Source organism: Heterodontus francisci, chromosome 8 (genome assembly GCF_036365525.1).
Source record: "Heterodontus francisci isolate sHetFra1 chromosome 8, sHetFra1.hap1, whole genome shotgun sequence".
In the NCBI taxonomy this organism is placed as follows: domain Eukaryota; kingdom Metazoa; phylum Chordata; class Chondrichthyes; order Heterodontiformes; family Heterodontidae; genus Heterodontus; species Heterodontus francisci.
The window spans coordinates 36283762-36301182 of record NC_090378.1 but is presented as its reverse complement, the minus strand read 5'-3'; the positions used below and the strand labels follow the sequence as shown (position 1 = coordinate 36301182).

At 44.4% G+C, this 17421-nt stretch overlaps 1 protein-coding gene across 3 annotated transcripts; it reads left to right on the top strand.

Annotated features, from left to right (window-relative positions):
• Positions 1-1940: 1940 nt before the first annotated feature.
• Positions 1941-9065, top strand: pars2 (prolyl-tRNA synthetase 2, mitochondrial). Of its 3 annotated transcripts, none has more exons than XM_068036375.1 (2): positions 1941-1977; positions 6776-9064. In XM_068036375.1, the coding sequence occupies exon 2, from the start codon at positions 6800-6802 to the stop codon at positions 8210-8212; it is 1413 nt and encodes a 470-aa protein (XP_067892476.1). In that variant the 5' UTR covers positions 1941-1977; positions 6776-6799; the 3' UTR covers positions 8213-9064. The 3 variants fall into 3 exon arrangements, with proteins under 3 accessions (XP_067892476.1, XP_067892478.1, XP_067892477.1); XM_068036377.1 differs by having other exon boundaries at positions 1956-2003; positions 6776-9065; XM_068036376.1 differs by lacking the exon at positions 1941-1977 and adding an exon at positions 6202-6281 and having other exon boundaries at positions 6776-9065.
• The last annotated feature ends 8356 nt before the right edge of the window (positions 9066-17421 follow it).

Here is a 17421-nt window from a genome sequence, read left to right as displayed (position 1 = left end):
TGTTAGATAATTAGCTTGCCGTGAAGGGCATTTGTTTTGTGTTTGAATTGGATTTTTTCTCCATAGTATAAGTAGTATACAGATTAGAACCCTGCTACCCAACCCAAACCCGACGGGACCCGACAACGTGTGTCGTGTTCGGGTCAGGTCAGGTTGGGTTGCACCTCTAGTCCGGCATTCGGGCTCGGGTCGGGTGGGGTCGGACGTGCTCTATCACGGGTGAGTGGCTCCACTATTAATTTCATTTTTGGACTAGAAAGGTGGTTTTGTTACAGTTTTTTTAAGCTTGTGCAGATTAGCAACAAAGTGCAAATGGGTCGGATCGGGCACAGGAAAAAATGGAAGGATTCTGGCTGGGTTGGGATCAGGTCGCATGTGGTTCTGTCGGGCTCGGGTTGGGGTTTTTTTGCAAACCCGAGCAAGCCTTTAATACAGGTCATAACATATTTACACAGGTATTAAAAGGCTATTCCAAAATGCTTGAAAACATATCGAGTAAATCAAAAATTTCTGCCATGTTGGAGAAGATCCCATATCCTGCAGAAAATCTTCTGCATGATATACAATATACCCACTTCTAAAATTGCCTCTACACCAACAACTTATATTTACATTGCACCTTTAACACAGATGTCCCGAAACACTTTACAAAAGGGAAAAGGTAGCTTATACCATCGGGTCGAGATTCTGCTTTGGTTGTAATCAGCAATCTGGGTGCAAATTCCCTTCAAATATGCGCTAGTTTTCTGAAGTGAAGTTATGGTTTAAGTTTCTGCTCAAATTCGTTTGCACAATCACAAACCAAAATGTCTATTTACTTGTGAACAAAGCCCTTGCCATCCATCAACTTATTGTGGACGATTGCAGGACATCATGGGCTTGAGGAAAACCTGGCTGAGGGGGGGGTAGGGGGATGATACCTTCCCCCTAAACAAAGCTTCTCCACTTGGCTATACCTTCCAAATGTAAAATTTTCCATAAACCAGCACAAATGGGCAGCATTTTAGAACATAATTGCTTGCTTTTTTCTCTTACGTTAAACAATATTCCTTGATATATTTAAGAGTGTGACTTGTTGCAGTTTTATTAATACAACTGAAAATGGGTTTATCACGAAAAAAGTATTTTTAATGAACGTGTCCAGCCACACTTGTGAGTAAGCTGATTTTAAATAACTGAAAATGACTTTTTAAAAAACTGTACAAAACCTTTTACCATTTCATTCATGTATTAAGTTCGTCTCTTAGTAAATTACTTTGTTGTAATTTTAAAACTTTTTAAAAAGGTTAAAAGCATAATTTTCGGACTCACCTCAAGGGGCCTGCAAACGGGCACAAATTAGCACAAACTGGCCATAACTCTATTGATCAGGGGTCGTGGCAGTTCTGTGGACAGGGCTAGATTCCAGTGCAATGTTTTTCTAATCAGAGCAAAAGATCACTGACACTCGGTTTCTGCTGGATATATCTTGTGCTTGCAATGCCTCGACCTTTTGCTCTGGAAAACTAGTGGAAACTTGTTTTGACACAGCTTGCTGTGGCACATTGGAAGTTTCAGTCAGCCAGTTCCGATGAAAGGTCATCGACCTGAAACATTAACTGTTTCTCTCTTCACAGCTGCTGTTTGACCTGCTGAATATTTACAGTCTTGTCCCTTTTTAAATCAATACCGGTTGTGTCAGGGGAAAAATACTGGAGGAAAAGCAAGAAAAGTATTTTTATATCAATGATTCATCCAGTAACCTGTAGTGAAGGGGGGGGGGGGGGGGGGTAATAAAATCACCAGAACTTCTGCTTGGAAAGTAACACTAAAGAACTGAAAATGATAAAAGGTGAGAAATTTCTGCCACTTCAACTCCAGCGCTGGCTGAGAGGTGGTAGCGAGATTCGCGATTTCGTGCATTCTGAGTTGAGTGCTGATCCGTTGCAGCACCCGACACATGCGCATTAAGGAGATTGGCGAGCGAGTGGACAGAGGGTGAGTTGAGGGGCAGCAGTGGACGGGTCAGTTACTGTTTATCAACCCATCAGTCACAGCCTTTGGCTCAGTTAACTGAGAGGAGGGGAGAGTTTGGCAACAGTCGCCTACTGACTGTGTTAGAGTCACAAGTTGTTCTCCTGTTGTGCAACTTTGAGCAGGTGATCCTTGTACAAACCTGGAGTTACTGTGAGCCAAATACATCAAATGGCATTTATCCGTGTTGAAAGATAACTTTCACGCTTGGTCCATTCCCCCAGTGTAATTAAATCAGACTGAAGTCTTGCATATTCTTTGAGTCCTAGCTCCCACAAATACCCGACTGACACTGAACCCCTCCCTTCTCCTAGCCCACCTGTAAAGCTCCCTATTACCTTATCCCTGAACTCGCATCTTTCTCTCGTGTCTCTCCCATCTGCTCTCATGCCCTCTCTGAGCTCATCTTGTCCATGGGACCCACCTCCTATTCCATCAAACCTATTCCCATTAAACTACTAACCATCCAACTTCACCTTCTGGTTCCCTTGTTAGCCGATATTGTTTCTGGTTCCCTCTCTTCAAGTTTTGCCCCTCCTTTAAATCTGCTGTCATCACCCCTCTTCTCAAAAAAAAGCCCTTGACCCCACTGAACTTGCAAACTATTGCCCAACTCTCCAAACTCCCTTTCCTCTCCAAAGTCTTTGAACATGTTGTAGCCTTCCATATTTGCGCCTATTTTTCATGGAACTCCATTTTTGTTTTCTGCCCCTGCCTGCACTCCGAAACAGCTCTTATCAAAGCCATAAATGGCATCTCACATAACTGTTGCAAAGGTAAATGTTCCCTCCTTTTCCTTCTTCACCTGTCTTCAGCCTTTGAAACAGTTGACCCTGCACCATCCTCCAATGCCTATCTCCACTGTTGTCCAGCTGAGTGGGACTGCTGTAACCTGGTTCCATTCTTATCTACCTAATCGTACCCAAAGTATCACTTGCAATGGCTTCTCTTGTTGTTCCCCCAAAGCTCTAGATGAAAGCACAGCGTTAGTTTTAGCAAGCACATTGACGACACCCAGCTCTACCTCACCACCACTTATTTCGGTTCTTCCACTGTAGCAAAATTATCAGGTTGCCTATCTGACATCCTGTATGGATGAGCAGAAATTTTCTCCAATTAACTATTTGGAAGACTGGAGCCATTGTTTCCGGTCCTCACTCCAAACTCTGTTCCCCAGCTACCGACTCCATCCTTTTCTCTCGCAACAGTCTGAGACAATCTGTTCACTTCCTTGGTGTCACATTTGACCCCGAAATGAGCTTCCGACCACATAGCCGTGCCATCATTAACACCGCCTATTTCCAGCTCCATAACATCACCCAACTTCACCCCTATCTCAGCTCATCTGTTGCTGAAACAATCATTCATGCCTTTGTTATCTCTAGACTTAACTATTCCAACACACTGCTGGCTGGTCTCCTACATTCTACTCTCCACAAACTTCACGTCGTCCCAAATTACTGTAGCTACAAGAGCAAGTCGGAGGATGGGAATTCTGTGGCGAGTAACCCATCTCCTGGCTCCCCAAAGCCTGTCCACTAACTACGAGGCACAAGTCAGGAGTGTGATGGAAGACTCTCCACATCCCTGTGTGCAACTTCAACAACACTTGGGAAGCTTGATACTATGCAGGACAAAGCAGCCAACTTGATTGGCACCCCATCCACCACCTTCAACATTCACTCCCTCCACCATTGACGCACAGTGGCAGCAGTGTGTACCATGTACGAGATGCAGTGCAGCAACTCACCACGTCTCATTCAACAGCACCTTCCAAACCTGCGATCTCTTCCTCCTAGAAGGACAAGGACCGCAGACAGAAGGGGACGCCACCCCCAGCAAGTTCCCCTCCAAGTCACAGATCATCCTGACTTGGAACTATATTGCCGTTCCTTCACTGTTGCTGGGTCAGAATCCTGGAGCTCCCTTTCTAACAGATGCATGTACCTGCACCAAATGGACTGCAGTGGTTCAAGAAGCCAGCTCACCACCACCTTTTCAAGGACAATTAGGGATGGGCAACAAATGTTGGCCTTGCCAGCAATGCCCACATCCCATGAAAGAATTTTTAAAAATTCTGCTCCTCGTGCCCTAACCTGCACCAAGTCCCGTCCACCTATCATCACTCTGCTCGCTGACCTGCACTGGCTCCCAGTGAAGCAAGGTCTTGATTTTAAAATTCTCATCCTCATTTCCAATCCCTCCATGGCCTCGCCCCATCCCTATCTCTGTAATCACCTCCAGCCCCACAACCCTCCAAGATATTTGCACTCATCTAATTCTGGCCTCTTGAACTTCCCCGATTTTAATCTCTCCACCATTGGCGGCCATGCCTTCAGCTGCCTAAGCTTTGGAATTCCCTCCCTACACCTCTCCGCCTCTGTTTTCACCTTTACGATACTTCTTAAAATCTACCTTTTTGGCCAAGCTTTTGGTCATCTTACCTAAATATCTCCTTATGTGGCTCAGTGTTAAATTTTGTTTTATAATGCTCCTGTGAAGCACCTTGGGATGTTTTATTGCGTTAAAGGCGCTATATAAATACAAGTAGTTATTGTTGACACCTTCGTGGAAATCATTGGTAAAGATGGTGCTAAGCATTGGTCCTAATACAGATTTCTGCAGGATTCAACTAGTGACCAGATCCCATGCAGAACTGCTACCATTAATGATTATCCTCTGCCTATACAATAACAACCCAACACACAATGCAGCTTAAAATTGATCATCAATCCCAGTAGATGTAACCGTACTTAACTGAGTAATACCATGCTTTAGATCAGGGTTTTCCAACATACGGCCCGCGGGCCAGGTTTCCATCTAGCCCACGGGTGTAAACTGTTCCCAGGGCCGTTCCTCATTCTCGCCGTGACTAGAGATGGGAAATTTCCCTTTGTCTTCTTGCAGAGAGGCCTTTTTAAAATCATTGCGCTGAGTTTCACTGAAGCAGGATTGCGCTTCCCAACGTTGACAGATTCAGAGTTTTCCAACATTTTTTTAAATGCCCGCCAGAAAACCCTAAATCTGTCAGATGTTGGGAAGTGTGTTCCTGCATGAGTAGCTGAACCTTGAAACTCAGCACGATGTTTTTCAACAAACTGACCAAGCACAAAGCTGCTGTACTGAGCGCTCCCGCCCAGTGCAACTGTCAGAGAGAGAGGGACAGAGGTGGGGGGAGCACAGAGAGGGGGTAACAACACAGAGGGGGGAGCACAGAGAGACAGTGACAGAGAGATCAAGATCACTCCTGATAGATGGATATCTATTGTCATGAAGACCCCATCTGCCACGAATGAGGCATATTAATTTTGTCACCTACTCATTGATTTTAAACTGTTGCTGAAGTGAAGTGATGACTTGTTTAAAGAGATCAGCAGTGACTGGAAAATATTTGCATATTAAGAGACATTGCCTAGAGAGACAATAGAACTGCTACCTGATCCAATTAACCCAAATGGATTTTGATCACCAGACATTGAATGTGTAAGAAAACCAGCATTCCAGGGAGTCTGCTAAGATGGAGAATCCACAAACGCAGGAGTTTGTTAAAAAATAACTAGTCACATGACTAACCTGCTGGCTCAGGTTTTTGGTTTTGAATTGCTCACAGCACAGTTTGGGTCAGATTGCAACTGAACTTGGAAGAAGAGAGCCTCCCTTCTGGCTAGCTAGCTCTCTCTCTCATGAATCTCCGGATCCACTGATGTCACTTAAATCTCAAGAGAGAAAAGAGTCCTACATCGAAACAAGTTTTAAAGCATGCACTGGGCCAACAAAATGGCAAGACTTACTGGCAATCAAAGACTCTACATCGAACTCAAAGGACTGTAAATAAATCCCAGCTATTGCCTCAAACATTTCCCCTTTATTCTTCCTACTTTTCTGTCTCTATCTGCGTGTGTGATTATCCCGTATTCATAGTCATTAACCAAATTAGAGTTTAAGGTTAATAAACTTTCACCTTTCTTGTTTAAATCTAAGAAAACCTGTCTAGCTGATTTCTTTACCTTACAATTGGAGAGCAGCGAACAAGATTCACTGAGGGGGAGCTAAAAACACGGTGTTTTAAAAAAAAATTAAACCCTGTTACGGTTAAACCAGGCAAAGGCTGAGAGGGAACCCCTAGACCCCTTTCTCACCTGGTCATAACACTCTCCAGAATACTCTACATCGCTACATCAAGTGTGTGGGCAGAGATTGATTACGTATGCAAGCAAAAACAATGCCAGGAATGTCACCAAATCAGTTTTCAATATAGTTACGAGAAAGTAAGTCAATAAATTAGTCTTCACATTTAAAGCTTCTTCACAGAAATGCACATTTGTTGTTGTTTTAATTAGTAAGATAAATTTTTAATGCCTTTCTCTTTCAAAATTTGCTCATTGGCCCCCTGGGCCGAGCAAAAATTGTAATGCAGCCTTCTGTCCAAAAAGGTTGGACAACCCTGCTTTAGATTATAGTCACCTACAATTAGTTAGGACAGGAGTTTTTCATGTGATCAGTTCCTTCTCTTGTTTGCAGTCTGAGGAATGCTTAACAGTGACCCTGGATAACACAAGTGGACAAGTTTTGCATTCCCCAGTATTGACATCCCTCATCTTAATAAGCATGAATGTGAAATAATACGATCTATGACGCATGTACCTTACTAACTATTGAGGGCACTGTGCATTCCTTCCCTTAGTAAGTGTTGTGTGGATTTTGAAAGTGTGCTTTATTTCAGAATGGCTATCAAATTGAACTGTTTGTTTTTCCTTTCTAGAATTATCCATTTATTGGACTCATAATGGAGGTGGCGACCCATTCATATCCAAGACGATTGTTCAACCGCCTGTTCTGTGGCTTCTTGAATTTCCACAGGTCCCATTATCACCATGGTAGGTCCAAGCGTCTATTGCTCTCTCGTCTCTTTCAGCCTATGAATCTCCGCGAGGACAGAATGGTTGGGGCAGGCCGGTCCAGTGAGCTCACCTGCAAAAGCCAGAGACTGATGCTTCAGGCGGGCCTCATTCAACCAGCCAATACAGGCTGTTTTCACTATCTGCCATATACAGTCCGAGCCATGGAGAAACTTGTCCGTGTGATTGATGAGGAAATGCAATCCATTGGGGGCCAGAAGGTGAATATGCCCAGCCTCACCTCGGCGAGTCTGTGGAAGATCAGTGAACGTTGGGACCTCCTGGGAAAGGAACTTTTCAGACTGAAGGACAGGCATAACATAGAGTACTGTTTAAGTCCTACACATGAGGAAGCAGTGACGGAGCTCGTAGCCATGCAGGGTAATCTCTCATACAAACAGCTACCATTGATGCTGTACCAAGTGACAAGGAAGTTCCGAGATGAGCCAAAACCACGATTTGGTTTGCTTCGTGGACGGGAGTTTTACATGAAGGACATGTACACATTTGATGTCTCAGAAAGAGCTGCCATGGAGACCTATAATCTTGTTTCTGATGCTTATAGTCATATATTTGACCGGTTGGGATTGCAGTTTGTAAAGGTGCAGGCGGACACGGGCAGCATTGGCGGAAAGATGTCCCATGAGTTCCAGCTACCAGCAGAGATTGGGGAGGATCGCCTTTTAATATGTTCTGACTGCCATTTTGCAGCCAATGTCGAAACAATAATGGACGCTGAAACGAACTGCCCACAGTGTCGTGGAAAGCTGAGAGAAAGCAGAGGCATTGAGGTGGGGCACACCTTTTATCTTGGTACCAAGTATTCATGTATTTTAGGTGCCTCATATTCCAACACTGAGAACAAGCCCATTGTAGCAGAGATGGGTTGTTTTGGCCTTGGAGTCACACGAATCCTAGCTGCATCTATAGAGGTTTTGTCGACTGAAGATGACATTCGCTGGCCAATCCTCCTGGCCCCCTATCAGGTTTGCATCATTTCACCTAAGAAAGGCAGTAAGGAGGATCTGATCACTGGTCTTTCAGAGACACTATATGATACTTTGATGGATGCTGTCCCTCAGCTTCGTGGAGAGGTGCTGTTGGATGACCGAAGTCACATGACCATAGGCAAGAGGTTGAGAGATGCCAGCCATCTGGGTTACCCATACGTTGTCATCGCAGGGAAGAGAGTTTTGGAAAATCCGCCCGTTTTTGAAGTCAGCTGCCAAAATAATGGAAAGACAGTATTTCTCACACAAGAAGGTGTCTTAGATTTTCTGAGAAATGTGCAGATTGCTTAGTATGTGACATTGTTCCAAGGTCATTCATGCAGGTGAACGTGCCTTAATGTGGTTTCTTGAAACCAAGGTCTTTTGGAAGTAAACATAAAAAATCATGTATACAATAATATACCAATGTCGTTACACTGTTTCCCTTATTGATGATGGATCTATAAACATTGTTAAGCTATGGTATATTGAAGAGAGTAACAGTCAAGATATTTTTATATGATTCACAATTAGTGAGAGAGACCTAATCAATGTGCTGTCTTGGAGATTACAGTTTAGCAGTTGAAATTGAAGCTACAGATCACAGACTCTCTGATCAGTAACAAAACAAAGTCATTCCGATATCAACACAACAGAAACAACATACTATGCTGACTGTACTTTGTACTGTGCAGACTACTGCATGTTAATTTGTAAAAAGCCTGTATGAGAAGCATTGTGTATGGAACACTGTTGTTGGATTGTTTTTGCTGTGTTTTTAGAACAATCACACTTCCACAATCACAACTTGATTCTAAGTGTATCGATGGTGTTCTGGTGGCTGACTGTTCATTTTAAACATGTGCTAATATGTTATAATGAAGGGGCTACTGTATCTGCAAGTTTCCCATTTTACATCTACAAAAAATCTAAACATTTTCACTGTGTTCCATGGCGTGGGAGAGCTACACAGATTATGTAATAAAAGGAAAATGCTGCGGATACTGGAAATCTGAAATAAAAACAGGAAGTGCTGGAAATACACCAGGTCTGGCAGCAGCATCTGTGGAGAGAGAAACAAAGTTACTTTTCAGGTCTGTGACCTTTCATCAGATTATGTAATGTCTGAATTCAGAGAATGTGGTCTCTTAATAAAACTGGGAGAATTTTATTAAGAAAGGTAACTCGCAAAATCAGGACTGCTTAGATTGTGTAGTCGCCTGCTGCTTCTCCACCATTTAGATCATCGGATGCTGTCAGGTATTGACTGCAATGGAACTGAATAGCAGGTGCTGTGTTTAACAGATGGCCGATCAGATACCACCTGTTTTGCACCACTGACTGAGACAAATTTCTAGCCCCTTGACTTTCCTGAGAATGGTGACTCACTGCAGGAAAGCCTATTCCATCATTCTGTAGGACATTCTCTTGGAGCTTCCATCGTGATAAGAATATAAAAAGTCAAGGATGAGAAAAGGTCACTCGAGGTCTCCGATAACTCTCCCATGTGAGCATGCTGTCCAAACAGCAGACTGAATCTGGTCCATTTAATGATTTCAAATGGCCCACCACACAGCCCCTGCTTGAAGAAAAACTCACTGGTAGAAGCAACTGATCTGCTAGATGAGACTAAAGATAACAAGGGGAGGAAGAGCTGCAGGTTTCCAGTGTATCTTCAGCTTCCAGCAGGTGCTACTGTCCCCCTCCATATCACAACTTGGTTTAGGTATCCATCACATGCAGGGCCTGGCTGGAAGGGGGACAAGCGGGAATGGAAATTAGGTCGGTGCTCAAGGAGAGGGATGCACAAAAGAGTAACAAATGAGACAAAAACATGAAATAAGTTTTTAAAAATGGAGAAACACATAAAATAGGGAGGAGACAGGTAGAAACAACAGAAATGAGGAAGGTGATGATGCATGATCCAACAACGCCAAAAGAGTACAGACTTGATTGAAAGAGTATCAGTACAAAGAAGAAATTTGTCAATGCTGGAAATCGGGATCCAACCCGACCACTGGGCTGAATGGGATAGATTCAGAACAGATCTAGTAGCTCAAAACTGGGCATCCATGAGCTGCTGTGGGCCATTAGCAGCAGCAGAATTGTATTCAACTACAATCTGTAACCTCATGGTCTGGCATATCCCTCACTCTACCATTACCATCAAGCCAGAGGGACCAAACCTGGTTCAATGATGAGCGGAGGAGAGCATGCCAGGAGCAGCACCAGGCATACCTAAAAATGAGGTGCCAACCTGGTGAAGCTACAACACTGGAGTACATGCATTATTTTTATTCTTTCATGGGATGTGGGTGTCGCTGACAAGGCCACTATTTGTTGTCCATCCCTAATTGCCCTTAAGAAGGTGGTGGTGAGCTGCCTTCTTGAACTGCTGCAGTCTATTTCTGGTGCGGGTACACCCACAGTGCTGTTAGGAAGGCAGTTCCAGGATTTTGATCCAGCAACAGTGAAGGAACAGTGATATATTTCTAAGTCAGGATGATGTGTGACTTGGGGAACTCGCAAGTGGTGATGTTCCCATGCGTCTGCTGTTCTTGTCCTTCTAGGTGAAAGAGGTCATGGGTTTGGATGGTGCTGTCGAAGGAGGCATGGTGAGTTGCTGCAGTGCATCTTGTAGATGGCACACACTGCTGCCACCCTGCGTCAGTGGTAGAGGGAGTGAATGTTTAAGGCGGTGGATGGGGTGCTGATCAAGTGGGCTGCTTTGTCCTGGATGGTGTCGAGTTTCCTGAATGTTGGAGGAGCACTCATTCAGGTGGGTGTAGAGTATTCCATCACACTCCTGACTTGTGCCTTGTGGATGTTAGACAGGCATTGGGGAGACAGGAGGTGAGTTATACACCACAGAGTTCCCAGCCTCTGACCTGCTCTTGTTGTCACAGCATTCATGCGGCATTCAGGATATTGATAGTGGGAGATTCAGCAATGGTAATGCTATTGAATGTCAGGGGGAGATCATCATTGCCTGGCACTTGTGTAGCGCGAATGTTACTTGTCACTTATCAGCCCAAGCCTAAATGTTGTCCAGGTCTTGCTGCATATGGACATGGACTGCTTCAGTATCTGAGGAGCTGTGAATGGTACTGAACACCGTGCAATCATTAGCAAACATCCCAGCCTCTGGCCATAATGTTGGAGGGAAGGTCATTGATGAAGCAGCTGATGATGGTTGGGCCTAGGACACTACCCTGAGGAACTCCTTCAGTGATGTCCTAGGATTGAGATGATAGACCTCCAACAACCACAACCATCTTCCTTTGTGCTAGGTATGACTCCAACCAGTGGAGAGTTTTCCCCCAATTCCCATTGACTTCAATTTGGCTCGGGCCCCTTGATGCCACACGTGGTCAAATGCTGCTTTGATATCCAGGGCAATCTAATTCACCTCGTCTCTTGAGTGCAGCTCTTCTTTTGTTCCTGCTTGGACCAAGGCTGTAATAAGGTAAGGAGTCAAGTGGCCCTGGCAGAACCCAAACTGAGCATCGTTGAGCAGGTTATTGCTGTTTAAGTGGCGCTTGATAGCACGGTCAACGACCCCTTCCATCACTTTGCTGATGACTGATGGGAGATTGGCCGGATTGGATTTATCCTCTTTCCTGTGGATAGGACATACCTAGGCAATTTTCCACATTGTCAGGCAATGCAAGTGTTGTAGCTGTACTGGAACAGCTTAGCACAAGTCTCCAGTACTACAGCCGGGATGTTGTCAGGACCCATAGCCTTTGCAATATAGTGCCTTCAGCCGTTTCTTAATATCGTGTGGAGCGAATCGGATTGGCTGAAAACTGGTGTCTGTGATGCTGGGACCCTCAGGAGGAGGCCAAGTTGGATCATCCGCTCAGCACTTCTGGCTGAAGATGGTTACAAATGCTTCAGCCTTTTGCACTGATGTGATGGGCTCCCCGATCATTGAGGATGGGGATATTTGTGGGGCCTCCTCCTGTTAATTGTTTAATTGTTCACCAGTATTCACAACTGGATGTGGAGGGGCTGCAGTGCTTAGATCTGATTTGATCTCGGTTTTGGGATCACTGCAGCACCAAAAATGGTCAAGAAGCTTGACATCATCCAAAACAAAGCAGCCCACTTGATCAGCACCCCATCCACAACCTTAAACATTCATTCCTTCCACCACTGGTGCACAGCGGTAGCTGTGTGTACAATCTACAAGATGCACTGCAGCAACTCACCAAGCCTCCTTCGAAAGCACTTTCCAAACCTACGACCTCTACCACCTAGAAGGACAAGGGCAGCAGACGCCCGGGAGTACCACCATCTGCAAGTTCCCCTCCAAGCCACACACCATCCTGACTTGGAACTAGATCGCCATTCCTTCACTGTTACTGGGTCAAAATCCTAGAACTCACCCCAACAGCACTGTGGGAGTACCTACAACACATGGACTGCAGCGGTTCAAGAGGCAGCTCACCACCACTTTCTCGAGGGCAATTAGGGATGGCCAATAAATGCTGGCTTTGCCAGCGACACTCGCATCCCAAGAATCAATTAAAAAAACAGAAAATGCTTGAAACAGCAGTTCGGTCAGTGTTGGTATGGGGAATAGACAGGTTAATGTTTTGTGTGAAATCCTTTGCCAGAATTGGCAATTTGCTTGGGGTTGGAAACATGAAAGATGCACCAATCATACCAAAAGGCAATGAGATAAATGCCTTGCAAACATTTACATATAATAGTGTGTGACTAACAACAGCTTGTATGTACTGCCTTTAATGTAAAAAGAAAGTCTCAAGATGCTTCACAGAGAGGTAATCAGACAAATGGAGTAATGAGCCAAAGAAGGAGCTATTAGAAGGGGTCTTGATCACAGAGGTGAATTTTAAAGAAGGTCTTAGAGGTGGAGGAGTTTAGGGAAGGAAATCCAGAGCATAAGATCTAGACAACTGGAGTAAAGGGGTTGTGGGTGGGGAGTTGCACAAGGGGCTATAGTCAGAGGGACAGATAGTTTTGGTGGGGCAAAGTTTGGAGGAGATTATACAGATGGGGCAAGGGCAATACAGGATTTAAATGTGAGGATAACAATTTTAAATTGGAGGTCTTATGATAGTGGGAGCTGAATAGGTTAGCAATGACAAGACTAATGGGTGGTTGGGACTTTTGTTTTTTTTTGTTCATTTGGAAGGCAAGATTGGAAACAGTCTGGCTCATCTGAGACAGTGGCTGGGAGGGAATGAAATCAGTAGCAAGAGTACACTCCATGGAGGGAGATGAAGATGGTGACTGATGTCTTCTCAATATTCCTAATGCAAATAGAGACGTGGCGAAGAGGCAGAGCTTGCTGTCACTATACATGTGGAATACTGCAAGTCATGAGCAGGGAAAATGCACCATGATCACAGTCACAGAGAATGACATTTGTGACTTTGGTTAGGGTCATTTCAGGGCTGTGGTAGGGTCAGAAACCTGATTCAATTTCACCAACGGTTGTGTTGCAGGAAAGATGGGCGCAGATTTGGGAAGTGATAATGCATTGGGAGGAAGTAGGGGTATATAGCTGGTGACATACATGAAAGTGATTGGGACCATAGGAGTAGAGGCCGCAGAAGATAATAAGGTTGAAGGTGTGCCCATAAATATGGGTAGACTGTGTTTAAGCAGCCTGTAAATCATTCAACCTATTAAACATTTCTCTGTAGTTGATTCCCTTTTATTACCCAGCTCCACTAAACTGTTTTAAATCTTTCGCTTTCCACTTCTGATGAAGGAATTCAACTGTTAATGTTAAGTTGACTGACCTGATCAGCCTTTCCAGCACTTCCAGCTTTTGTTTAAAATAAATTGGGAGTCAGATATAATGCTTACTCATGGTAAAAGGCACTGGTTTGGAATTTTCATAAAAGACAGAATCTACAAGTTATAAAAAGAAAGAGAATAGATAAAAGTAAACGGTCCTTTAGAGGATGAGAGTGGGGAATTAATAATGGGAAGCATAGAAATGGCAGAAAATTTGAACAAGTATTTTGTATCTGTCTTCACGGAAGAAGACACAAAATGTATCCCAAGAATAGTTGAAAATCAAGAGCCAAAAGGGAGGGAGGAACTTGAAACAACCACTATCATTGGAGAAAATGTTCTAGGAAAACTAATGGACCAAAGGCTGACAGGTCCCCTGGATCTGGTGGTCTGCATCCTAGGGCCTTAGAAGAAGTGGCTGCAGAGATAGTCGATGCATTGGTTGTAATATTCCAAAATTCCCTAGATTCTGGAAAGGTCCCACAGAATTAGAAAACTGCAAATGTAACACCCCGATTCAACAAAGGAGGGAGACAGAGAGCAGGAAACTATAGGCCAGTTAGCCTAACATCATTGGGAAAATGCTGGTATCCATTATTAAGGAAGTAGTAGCAGGACATTTAGAAAATGATAATACAACCAAGCAGAAACAACATGGTTTACGAAAGGGAAATCGTGTTTGACAAATTTATTAGAGTTCTTTGAGAATGTAACAAGCAGGGTGGATAAAGGGGAACCAGTAGATGCAGTGTATTTGGATTTCTAAAAAGCATTTGATAAGATGCCTGTCATGCTGGCCTGCCAAAAATGAGGCACATTAATTTTGTCATGACCATTGATTTTAAACTGTTACTGGAGTGAAGAAAGGACTTTTTAGACAAATCAGCCGTGGCTGGAAAAATCATTTGCATATTAACAGACAGTGTTTGGAAGGACAAAGCAGCCATTCCCTGACATTCAACCCACAATGGACTTGCATTCCAGGTTGACTGCTAAGATGGCCGAATACACAAATGGAAATAGTCAAACCAGCTAGTCACATGACTAACTTGCTGGGCAACCTGAGCTTTTTGAATTTGTACCAACAGTTTGGGCAGAAAGCTGTTTGCTCCTGGACTGAGAAAACCTCTCTTCTGTCTGCTCCCATCTCTTTCCCACAAGCCTCTGAATCTACTGAAGACACAGGAACCCCAAGAGAGAAAAGTCTCCGAGAGTGAACAAGGTTTAAGAAGAATACTGGGTCCCAACGAAAAGCAAGATCTAGCTGCAATCAAGGACTCTACTGTGAGCTCGAAGAACTGTAACAACAACTCTTCAAATATTGCCTCAAACCTTTCCACTTTATTTTTCTTCTCTTTACTATCTCTATTTGCATGTGTGTATCGCGTATGCATACTAGCGTGGGTGCATTGTGTACCCGTAGGCATTAACCAAATTAAAGTTTAAGTTTAATAAATTTCAACTTTTCTTCTTTAAACCTAATAAAACCTGTTTGTGCTGGTTTCTTTGCCTTATAATTGAAAAGCGGTGGACAAGGATTCACCAAGGGGGAGCTAAAAACACGGTGTGTTTAAAATTAAACCCTGTTACAGTAAGACCAGGTGAAGGGTGAAAGGCAACCCTAGACCTCTTTCTCACCTGGTCGTATCAGTGCCACATATAAGGGTACTGCACAAGATAAGAGCTCATGGTGTTGGGTGTAATATATTATGATGGATGGAGGATATAACTAAGAGGACACAGAGTCAGGATAACTGGGTCATTTTCAGGTTAGCAAACTGTAACTAGGGGGATGCCACAGGGATCAGTGCTGGGGTCTCAACGATTTACAATCTATATTAATGGCTTGGATGAAGGGACCAAGTGTATTGTAGCCAGATTTGCTGATGATACAAAGATAGGTAGGAAAGCAAGTTGTGAGGAGGACATAAGAAGACTGTAAATGGATATAGATAAGTTATGTGAGAGGGCAAAAAATTGGCACTTTGAGTATAATGTGAGAAAATGTGAGGTTGTCCACTTTGGTGGGAAGAATAGAAAAGCAGAATATTACTTAACTGGAGAGAGACTGCAGAATGCTGTGGTACAGAGGATGGGTGTCCTTGCACGAATCACAAAATGTGTGCGGATACAGCAAGTAAATAGGAAGACAAATGGAATGTTGGTCCTTATTGCAAGGGAAATGGGTAGGAAAGTAGGGAAGTCTTGCTACAACTGTACAGGGTATTAGTGAGACCACACCTAGAGTAGCATAGACAGTTTTGGTCTCCTTATGTGAGGAGGGATATACTTGCAGTGGAGGCTATAATAGTGCCATCTTGTGGCCATTTTGTGTATTAATGTGTATTAAACCATTAAGTCAGAACTATGTGTCCTGGCCTGTCGGAAGACCTTACACAAATCAACGATTCTCGGAAGACCGCCATCATTAACAATGAGCTCAGTAGACTCAATGTAGACATTGCAGCACTTCAGGAGACTCGCCTCCCCGCGAGTGGATCTCTAGCAGATCAAGACTACACCTTCTTCTGGCAGGGCAGGGATCCTGAAGAACCAAGACAGCATGGAGTGGGCTTCGCCATCAGAAACTCCTTGCTCAGCATGATAGAGCCTCCCTCAAATAGCTCGGAACGCATACTGTCCATCCGACTGCTCACCACCTCTGCTCCAACACTCTGCTCTCCACCTGAAGCTAAAGATCAGTTCTACGAGGAACTCCATAACATCATTAGCAGCATCCCCAACACCGAACACCTATTCCTGCTGGGGGACTTTAATGCCAGGGTTGGGGCCGACCATGACTCATGGCCCTCCTGCCTTGGGCGCTATGGCGTTGGAAGGATGAATGAGAACGGGCAGAGACTGCTTGAGTTGTGTACCTATCATAACCTCTGCATCACCAACTCGTTCTTTCACACTAAACCCTGTCACCAGGTTTCATGGAGGCACCCAAGATCACGTCGTTGGCACCAGCTAGACCTCATCGTCACAAGGCGAGCCGCCTTAAACAGTGTTCAAATCACACGCAGCTTCCACAGTGCGGACTGCGACACCGACCACTCCCTGGTGTGCAGCAAGGTTAGACTCAGACCAAAGAAGTTGCATCATTCCAAGCAGAAGGGCCACCCGCGCATCAACACGAGCAGAATTTCTCACCCACAGCTGTGACAAAAATTTCTAAATTCACTTGTAACAGCCCTTCAAAACACTCCCACAGGGGATGCTGAGACCAAGTGGGCCCACATCAGAGATGCCATCTATGAGTCAGCTTTGACCACCTACGGCAAAAGTGCGAAGAGAAATGCAGACTGGTTTCAATCTCATAATGAAGAGCTGGAACCTGTCATAGCCGCTAAGCGCATTGCACTGTTGAACTACAAGAAAGCCCCCAGCGATTTAACATCCGCAGCACTTGAAGCAGCCAGAAGCACTGCACAAAGAACAGCCAGGTTCTGCGCAAACGACTACTGGCAACACCTATGCAGTCATATTCAGCTGGCTTCAGACACTGGAAACATCAGAGGAATGTATGATGGCATTAAGAGAGCTCTTGGGCCAACCATCAAGAAGATCGCCCCCCTCAAATCTAAATCAGGGTACATAATCACTGACCAACGCAAACAAATGGACCGCTGGGTTGAGCACTAGCTAGAACTGTACTCCAGGGAGAATGTTGTCCCTCTACGTTGCTTTCATTGATGTCACCAAAGCCTTTGACCTCGTCAGCAGACGTGGTCTCTTCAGAC

Excerpts from the sequence above, each read along its gene's own strand:
- pars2 (XM_068036377.1), top strand. The coding sequence starts at position 6,800 with ATGGAGGTGGCGACCCATTCATATCCAAGACGATTGTTCAACCGCCTG.